Consider the following 9,761-nt stretch of genomic DNA (forward strand, 5'->3'; position numbering starts at 1 on the left):
TTATCTGAGCCATGGTTGAGAAGGAATTGGGGGAAAGGAACTTTGGCTTTGACTCGCTGAAGTAGGATACATGAACTGCGACATGCCGCCGGTTGCCGCGAGGCACCATCGCCCGGCAGCGGGCAGCCGGCAGCAGGCAGCCGGCAGCAGGCAGCCGGCAGCAGGCAGCGTGCGGTTCAGTCTACTTCAGATTGATGTGAAAGTGGAAGAACCAGAGACGTCGCAGAACCCGACAAAGTCGTTTGTGATTCATAATATCCTCTGGAGGCGCACACAGCTTTTGGCCGTGATAATATGTATTATATGATATAGATATCTATGATATTATTTTGATGTAGAGCTCCAGGACTGTAACGCTAAGTGTTGTACACTTCCTTGTTATTTGGATAACCGTTCTGCTTTTGGTGTTATGGCGCATAACACGTCGGACTCTCGTCTCTGGTATTTCTACAACGAGACTCGTATTGGGGGTTATCTCAGCCAAGGTTGAGAATGAATTGGGGGGAAGGAATTCTGGATTTGACTCCCTCAAGAACATGAACCACGACATGGAGGAGAAAGGGATTGTTGGCGGCGAATGTCTCCCGCTTGAGCCCCGCTGAGGGACCACCGCCGGAGGCGGAGGTGCCTAAGCCCTGCCCGGCATCAATCCCTTTCTCCTCCTTGTCGCGGTTCGGTCTAGGCCTACTTCACATTGATGTGGACGTGGAAGAAACAGGAACGTCGGAGAACCCAACGCGGTCTTTTGTGATTCATAATATCGGCTCACACAGCTTTTGGCCGTGATAATATATATTATATGATATAGATATCTATGTAGGCTATATGATAATATTTAGATATAGAGCTCCAGGACTCCCGTGTGTTCTAGAATCTTTACAGAACATGGCTAAAGGCTGTGTGCGCCTCGCCATTGCGATACATCCACTGTAAACAGAGCGCATGGTACCGTGGCTGCAAGCTGCTCAGGGCCACACCCCCACCCTCCTCCTTGACCCGCCTCGCTCCTCCTCATTTGCATTATAGCTACAGACGCCAAAACAGCGCATTTGGGGGAAGCTCAATGTGCGACTGGCTCGGAGTGGCTGTAACTTCCTCAGGAGCATCACTAGCAATTGAAAACATTCAGACTGTAGCCCAGAAGTTAGAGACCTTTTAAAACGGGGGTTTGGGGGTTTCTCCCCTGAGAAAATTTGAAAATCGGGCTGATGAACATGCAATTGCAACGTAGTTTGAGAAGTAAAGGAAAGACCAATCGTCATGTCCGACTCAAGTGGAGGCAGGCCTACTGAGCAGGTTAATGTTTACGTTAAGGATAGGAAAGTGCACCACATACACCAGCAGCCTAAATGAGACATTAGAAAAGCCTGTAGCCAAATAAACACTGTCATGCGCCTACCCGATGTCAAGTGGACCGGGTTAAATTCACTCTGCGGGTCTCCTTAATCTGTGCAAACTAGAGCAGCACTAGACAGCAATATCGAAGTGATGCGCTATGCATAGAGAATCAAATTTGCAACATTTAGCAACAAATGATTCTAAATCTAAGTCAGAATTTTGCGGTTTTCACTGGCTACAATATTGCATCTTTCAGTTGTGAAATTTGCTGAACAAAATGTTAAACTTCAATAATTGTTCATAGTCATAGTCAAGTCATCGGCGGAAAAACACGGCACACGCAAAGTACATCCATGGAATCAGCCGTTCAAAACCAGTCTGCATGAATCGTATGACACCAGGGGATGCGGACAAGGAATACAACGCAGGGGGGAACATGAGAGCCCAAGCTCGCCGCATACTAGTAGCCTTGGTGCTTAAATAATAATGTTGATGTGGCAATTTAGCTCAAAGGATATTTGCTATATATTATATCTTCAAACCAAGTTATATGACATTACAGTGGACCTGTTTGCAGGAGCCCAAGCTTATAGTTCTGTTAGGTCAAAGCTGTAAGTATGTTTCTTACTGATTTGACCCTCTGTGAGTCAGCACTGGGTTCTCCATCGTTTGGGGATTGGGTCTTTGTATGGGCATTGGGGTGGGAGAGTGGTTGGGGGGGGGGGGGCTGACAGAAGTTGTTCGCTATTTTGGCTGTTATGTGCACCTTATGTTTACTTTTCTTACCTGTCATGTTTATTTTGGTTGTGTTATTTTTATTTATTTTTTATCTTCCCTCTTCAACTTTGGTAGGTGTGGGGCTCCATGCTCATTGTCTTTCTATATCTTAGTATCTAACAAATGGCTACTGATACTAGTAATTCAGGAATTCCACACTTTGGATCCTCAGTGAGGTTTGTGAGTTGGAATTTTAGAGGTATGCAAAGCCCTATTAAGAGGTCGAAAGTATTTGCTCATTTGAGACAACTCACATGCGCACTAAGGACCAGGGGTCTCATTTATAAAACTGTGCGTGGGATCGTTACTAAAAGTGTACGTACGCCCGAAAGCCAAGTTTTGCGTGCGCCAAAAATATTCAGATTTATAAAACCCTGCGTACGCACACCGTACGCAATCTTTGCTTCATAAATCAGAGTGCCTACAAGTGTGCGCAGCTGAATCAGCTTCACGTTCCGCCCTGTACACGCCCCTATGACCATAAAAGGTCAATGCAAATGACCGCATGAATGCGATCTGCATATAAAACAGACTCAGATGCAAGTATTATGTCTTATCGGCAACAATGGCAGAAGGACTGAGAAAATCAAAAAAGGCAAAATTTCTCGGAGGTTGAAGTGGAGACACGAAAAGTAGTTTTGTTCGGCGGTCACGGGATTGGGATGGCCAACAACAAAAAGCAGAGTGAGCGGCAACATGTTGCTGCAGCAGTGAACTCTGTCAGTAGCACGGAGCGCACAGTCCCAGAATTAAAAAAGAAGTGGTCTGACATAAAGGTAGGCTACATATTTTTTTGTAGCCTACCATTAAATCGTTATGGTGCCTGAAGACCCTCTGCCTCAGAATCCTGCCATTTGCATGGTCCGCCAGAAGTGCCATATGGTGCAGCATTACCACGGCGCTCACCTCTGTATTTATAGGGTTACGGTAATAAGACTGACCGAGAACACCTTGGATAATCAGTTTGTAATCACCCACGTAAAATGTTCTTGAACATGTCATGAAAAGCATCAAGAGTAACGGACAACGATTTTGATGAGAAGTGTGGCTTGGTTTTCCACACTTGGGATTTAATTGACATTTGATTATGTGTTTACAATGTCACATAAAAATATTATGTTATTGACACATGTTGGACAGATGCTTTATTCCATGCAGTCGCGCCGTCAGTGGACAGTATGGAGTGATGGGATTTAATATAGAGATTTTTTTAGTCAGTTCCTCTCCTACTGATACCAGGTGTTATTTCCAACAATCCCCCATTTGTTTATGTCCGAAAAAGGACGAACCAACCACGTTTTCTGGGACATAGCCATGGCCATATACCTTATCAAGGGATACTGCATCTGTGCTTTTGTTTTTCACATTTTCTTTCCTATTACACTCACCTCAAACCTACCTGTTCTCACTTAAACCATCTATTCAACCCTCTGATCCAACCTGTCAAGTTGCCTTGATTTCCACTACAAGAATTACTACTACGAAGAAAAAGTACACAACGCAGAGTCTATACGAACAGCTTAGAAATAAGCTGAAACCTAACAATATTTTATTTAGACACTTCTCATTTTAGTGATGTAGGGCAAGGCACACAGGTTTACTCTCCAAATAAACCATGGCTTTTCTAATAAGGTGATTTGTTTATTTTGTAATACTTTACTCAGTGATCAATCAGTAGTATGGACTTAATTCATTTCTTCCATTTTTTTTACCAGGGTACTGCAATTGTCTCTACTACTTGGGGTAGTAGAGACTGTGGGGTATCAAGTACATGGTGAGAAGTATGAATTTAAACAGGCAGGTAGTAATGCTAACAAGTATGCATTACAGCTTACAGCCTCGTGCTTGCTGGGGCCCAGCAGCAGCAGTTGCCTAGTTACCAGCAGCACCAGCCATCTCCTGGCTACCAGCCCCAGCAGCAACAGCAGTCTCAAAGATACCAGCAGCAGCAACAGCAGTCTCCTAGCTACCAGCAGAAGCATCCCCATTACCAGCAGTCTCCTAGCAGCCACTGCAGCAACAGCAGCCACTGCAGAAACTGCAGCCACTCCAGCAACAGCAGCCACAGCAGCCACTCCAGCAGCAGCAGCAACAGCAGCCACTCCAGATGGAGGATCCACTCCAGCCACTGCAGCCACAGCAGCAACTCCAGCAACAACAGCCACTCCAACCACAGTGGCCACTCTAGCAACAGCAGGCACTGCAGCCACTCCAGCAACACCAGCAATAGCAGCCACTCCAGCAACAGCAGCCACTTCATTAACAGCAACCACTGCAGCAGCGGCAGTCTCCTAGCTACCAGCCCCAATAGCAACGGCAGCAGCAGTCTCCTAGCAACCAGCAGCACTAGCCCGCAGGTCAACTGATTATCTACTCCTTATTTCAAATGTCTCGAGCAAAATAATAAACAGATGAATTTCAAATTGTCTGTTTATTATTTAGAAGATAGTCTGAATGCCAGCAGTTGCCAGGATGTGGAAACTCATCTGAGTAACTGCTTGGCTCAAAATGCCTTTTCAGAATAGCCTAGTTTCCTTACACTAGGCTAATCTAAAAAGGCACTTTGTAAATAATTATGAGTAAGCTCATCATTTAATGGTTGGCATCACTCAATGTGGGGAATTTAATTTGGGAAGCAGGGTTACTTTGATGTGCGGAAATGCTTGCCCTCTTTATTGTATATTCATGGCCCAAAGCAAAGGAGATTATCTTCTCCTCCACCTCTAGCAGGAGACTCCTCCACCTCTAGCAGGAGGCTCCTCCACCTCTAGACCTCAAGCAGGAGACTCCTCCTCTAGCATGAAACTCCACAACTAGCAGGAGACTCCTCCAACTCTAGCAGGAGGCTCCTCCACCTCTAGCAGGAGACTCCTCCACCTCTAGCAGAGACTTCTCGGCCTTCCTAGGCTATGGCTAGCATCTAGTCTAGTTGGCTTGAAAGCTCTAGAACTTCTGTCAAGATTCCTACATTTCTCAACTTCTGATGGATCAACCTGCTGCAGGTATTTGTTTGTGTGGTTTTTTTCATCGGACCAAGAGTCAAATTAAAGATTGGGGCCCCCTTGTTTGTCTGCTGCCATGACTACAGGTGTGTACGTTCTTTGCCGTTGTGAAATGGGGACTTGTCTACCTTTGTTGCTGTAGTTGTCCGGAGGTTCATCGTCTTCTTCATCCCTTTGCAGAGCTGGGCTGTACTAGAAGAAGCAGGTGGTGAACACCCACATGTACCGTTAATATACAACGCATAGGCCTGTGAGTTTGTGTGAAGGTGTGTGTGTGTGTGTGTGTGTGTGTGTGTGTGTGTGTGTGTGTGTGTGTGTGTGTGTGTGTGTGTGTGTGTGTGTGTGTGTGTGTGTGTGTGTGTGTGGGGTGGAGCCTCACTCTGTATGAAGGGGTTCGGTCTGACTGGACATGGGAGGAGCAGCTCAATGTTTCTACACCCCCACGGCTGATGTCTTCCATGACCTGGAGCACGCACACACACACACACACACTCATGTATTCATGAATAGATAAGGGCAGAAAGAATTGTGCAAGCAAATTGAAGCCTTGCATTGAGCTTCTATTGCTGCGTTGTGTGCTGAACCCCTGAAATACACTGCTGCCTGCGTTTGGTCCACACTGTTTCACTGCGAGAGATCCCAGTGATGGGCCCTGTATACGCTGTGTTCAACAGCCTATGTGAACATGCTGATTTAGATTTCAAAGTATATCGGGCCTTCAATGCTGAGCCTTCAGCAACCTGTTCCAAACAAATGCATTGAAATCAAATGCCACACACACACACACCTCTATCACTAATAATGTACACCTCATTTTTTACATTTTAGGGGATTTTGCTGCTCGCTTTTATCCAAAATGACTTGCAATCATCATTCCAACATTCACACACGGCCGAGTCAACCACGCAGAGTGACAGCAGGCTCGTCGTGAGCAGTCAGGTTGAGGTGTCTTGCTCAGGGACACCCTGACACTCAGCTAGAAGGAGCCAGAGATCGAAGTAGCAATCATCCGGTTACCAGTCAACCCGCTCTACACCCTGAGCTACTGCCGCCCCACCTCGCCAATCCTCCTGCTGTCTCACCCTTTTCCAATCTGATGCCTCCTGGGGGTCGGTGAGTCCCAGGACCAGTGTCTGGGTCGCATCCGACACCCGGAGCTCGTGCTGGAGCCCCCTGCTAGTCCGGGGCCGGTATAGCACCTGACAACCCTGCAGACCCATCTCCAGCTGGGGCAACAGATCCTTAGCACTCCGGTAACACTGCAGTGACCGGCAGACATACACACAATAAATATGATATCTAATATTAATTACAATTATTATAAATATAAAAAATATATGTAATTTATGCATATATGTATACAGTATATAATAATACCTATATATTACATGATAAAAATGTGTATAATATTATACAATTAAATAGATATAGAATTAATCAATTAAAATGAATATAAATACGGTGAATGTAACTGTAAAACATAAACAGATACCTGAATGTATATAGACATAGCAAATTAAAAAGCAAGAGCAAAAGTAAAAAGGAGCCTAACCAATAGGGCGTCGTTCCTAATGACAAACAGCTGCTTGCTCCACTGGCCCAGCCACCTCTTCCTCCACAGATAGCCACAGAGGCGGGACTCCGGGGCGGACCTTAGGCAGGGCTGAGAGGCTGTCCGTTGGATGTAGTGAGCCCTGTCCTTCACTTGCTCCTCCCCCTCCTCCCCATACAACTCATAGTGGCTGCTCTCAGTCTCCGCCTTCTCTGGAGGAAGGAGAACTTCAGAGTTTTAACATTATGATAATATCACTCATGTGTATGCGTGTGTGTGTGTGTTTGTATGTAGGTGTGTGTGTGTGCATGAGTGTGTGTGTGGGCGTATGTTTGAGCGTGTGTGTGCGTGTGTGCATGTGTGTGTGCATGCGTGCGTGCATGCATGTGTGTGTGTTTGTGTGTGTGCTTGCATGCGTGTGTGCGTGCGTGTGTGTGCGTGCGTGCGTGCGTGTGTGCGTGCTTGTGTGGGTGTGTGTGTGGGTGCACCTTTGTTATTGCAGGTTAGTTCAGGTAAATAAGGCTCTGCTTCTTCGTAGTTGTCTTCGTCGTCATCCTCTTCTTCCTCCTCCTCATCATCATGGTTGATGACTCCGGCCAGACTCCCTGGGCAGGGTACAGCTACGCCCTGATGGGACAAAGAGACAGATAGAGACAGACAGACCGACAGATAGAGAGAAAAAGAGACGAAGAGCCAAAGAAAAGGTGAGAAAGAACAAATAGAATAAAAAAGAAAGAAAGGAAAAATACATGTTGTTAATTTTCATTTATGTTTGCATGTCAGGCAGCAATGCCATAGACAAGCCATGCCTACTAATAATGATTTGTGTTTCATGTGTTTCAGCTCAACTTACATCTATGTGTGCGTGTGTATGTGTGTGTGTGTGTGTGTGTGTGTGTGTGTGTGTGTGTGTGTGTGTGTGTGTGTGTCTGTGTTTGTTTGTTCTATCACTATATCACGTAGCCCTGATACTAATCGGCAGCTATCAACCACTTCCTGCCTGCAATTAGCTCTCAGCAAATAGCATTGCAGAGGCTCTCATATAAACAGTACACTTCCTGTCTCTTACACACATACATACACACACACACAGACACACAACCATTGCAATGCATGCAAACCCACACACACACACACACACACACACACACACACACACACACACACACACACACACACACACACACACACACACACACACACACACACACACAAAACCACCATATACCGCAAAAAGTAACCAGTAGCTAGCCCTACAATCTACAGCCCAACATATAAGTGCTAGTCATTACCATGCCACATCAAACAAAAGTCCCCTTCCTTTCCATCCATTCTTCTCCTCTATTCCTTACCTCCTCTCCTTCCTTTCTCCTATCCTCTCCTCTATAAATAAAATGCTGTAATTGATAATAATAATAATAATAATAATAATAATAAATTGTATTTATAATGCACTTTATATTCAAGAATCTCAAAGTGCTTCAGAGAAAAAAATACCAAAAAAACTATTAAAAAGGGGGAACCTCAAAGAAAGTTTAGCTAAATGCTCTTTTAAAGAGATGGGTTTTGAGGTTCCGTTTAAAAAGAGCTGTAGTCTGTGGAGCCCTCAGGTGGTCAGGGAGGGCGTTCCATAGTCTAGGGGCAGCAGCAGAAAAGGCCCGATCACCCATGGTGCACAGCTTTGTATGTCGGGTTTGGAGGGTGTGAGTGGATCCTGAACGGAGTGTACGTGAGTTTGTCGGGGGGGTGAGGAGTTCCTGAAGGTAGAGGGGGGCAAGTCCGTGAAGGCACTGGTGGGTGAGGAGGGAGACCTTGTACTCAATTCTGAGTGAGACAGGGAGCCAGTGCAGTGATTTCAGGATGGGGGTGATGTGGTCATGCTTGCGCACCCTCATCAGGACCCTGGCAGCACTGTTTTGAATGTATTGGAGCCTCTGGATGCTCTTGCCAGGGATCCCAATGAGGAGTGCATTGCAGTAGTCCAACCTGGAGGAGACAAAGGCATGGACGAGCTTCTCTGCATCAGCCAGGGTGAGTGATTGGCGGAGTTTGGCGATGTTCCTGAGGTGGTATAAAGCTGTCTTACAGAGGTGTTTGATGTGGGTGTCAAAATTAAGTTGTGGATCCATTTTAACACCGAGGTTGGTGACGGATGTGGAAAGGGGGATGTTTTTGCCAGAGAAGGTGATATTGGTGATGGTGGGGGAGCGGAGCTGATGTGGCGTGCCAATAAGGATGGCTTCCGTTTTATGGCTGTTAAGTTGTAGGAAGTTGAGCTTCATCCACGCCTCTATCTCCTCCAGGCAGGTGGTCAGTGTGGATGTTGGCAGAGGGGCAGAAGAAGTGGGGGTTGATGTGTGTGTGTTGTTTTTGTGTGTGTGTGTGTGTGTGTGTGTGTGTGTGTGTGTGTGTGTGTGTGTGTGTGTGTGTGTGTGTGTGTGTGTGTGTGTGTGTGTGTGTGTGTGTGTGTGTGTGTGTGTGTGTGTGTGTGTGTTGAGACTCACCCCATTCAATGACCTTGATTGTATGTATGCAGACTCCCTCTGAGTTTCCTTCTTAGACAGGAGATATACCTCTACACACACACACACACGCACACACCAATACACAGACACACATACATGCACACATATACCAACACAATTTCACCTTCATCCACTGTAGCTCCAATTTGTTATTGAATTAAAGGTGTAGAGCATACGTAGATAAATATAACCTCTTTTGATATCATTGTTATTGTAACGAGTATCATTATTTTTATTAATCAAATCCTTTACCTGCCAAAGACGTGTCAGTATGCGTCTTGCTAGGCGATAATGATGGACAGCTCATAAACATGTATTCAGCATCTTCTACTGAATGGAAAAATACACACAAACAAACACAAACTTATTAAAACACATTTAACACTAACCAATATGTTTAGTATGCATCCATAATATATATATATATATATATATATATATATATATATATCAAAGGTGTCACCTACTGCACCCTCTCCATTGTAGTACTGAGGAAATTACTGACAACAAAATGATGTTCTGCTAGAAGAATAACGAATGCATGGGAATACTGTAGGTGGCCTTAGC

At 45.4% G+C, this 9,761-nt stretch overlaps 1 protein-coding gene across 3 annotated transcripts in view; it reads right to left on the reverse strand.

The window, feature by feature from the left end:
- The window catches only part of si:dkey-220o5.5 (actin filament-associated protein 1-like 1), a 166,227-nt gene that overhangs the window by 145,465 nt on the left and 11,001 nt on the right, over positions 1-9,761 (reverse strand). For 2 of the 3 annotated variants that reach the window (XM_056592006.1, XM_056592005.1), the window contains 7 exons: positions 9,447-9,521; positions 9,174-9,244; positions 7,158-7,296; positions 6,670-6,881; positions 6,200-6,376; positions 5,497-5,580; positions 5,246-5,309 (listed from right to left, as the gene is read on the reverse strand). In XM_056592006.1, coding sequence (XP_056447981.1) covers positions 5,246-5,309; positions 5,497-5,580; positions 6,200-6,376; positions 6,670-6,881; positions 7,158-7,296; positions 9,174-9,244; positions 9,447-9,521 — 822 coding nt within the window. Of the gene's footprint in view, positions 1-5,245; positions 5,310-5,496; positions 5,581-6,199; positions 6,377-6,669; positions 6,882-7,157; positions 7,297-9,173; positions 9,245-9,446; positions 9,525-9,761 lie in introns of all 3 variants that reach the window. The other variant, XM_056592004.1, reaches the window with a different exon arrangement.

Source organism: Gadus chalcogrammus, chromosome 6, assembly GCF_026213295.1.
Source record: "Gadus chalcogrammus isolate NIFS_2021 chromosome 6, NIFS_Gcha_1.0, whole genome shotgun sequence".
NCBI lineage: Eukaryota > Metazoa > Chordata > Actinopteri > Gadiformes > Gadidae > Gadus > Gadus chalcogrammus.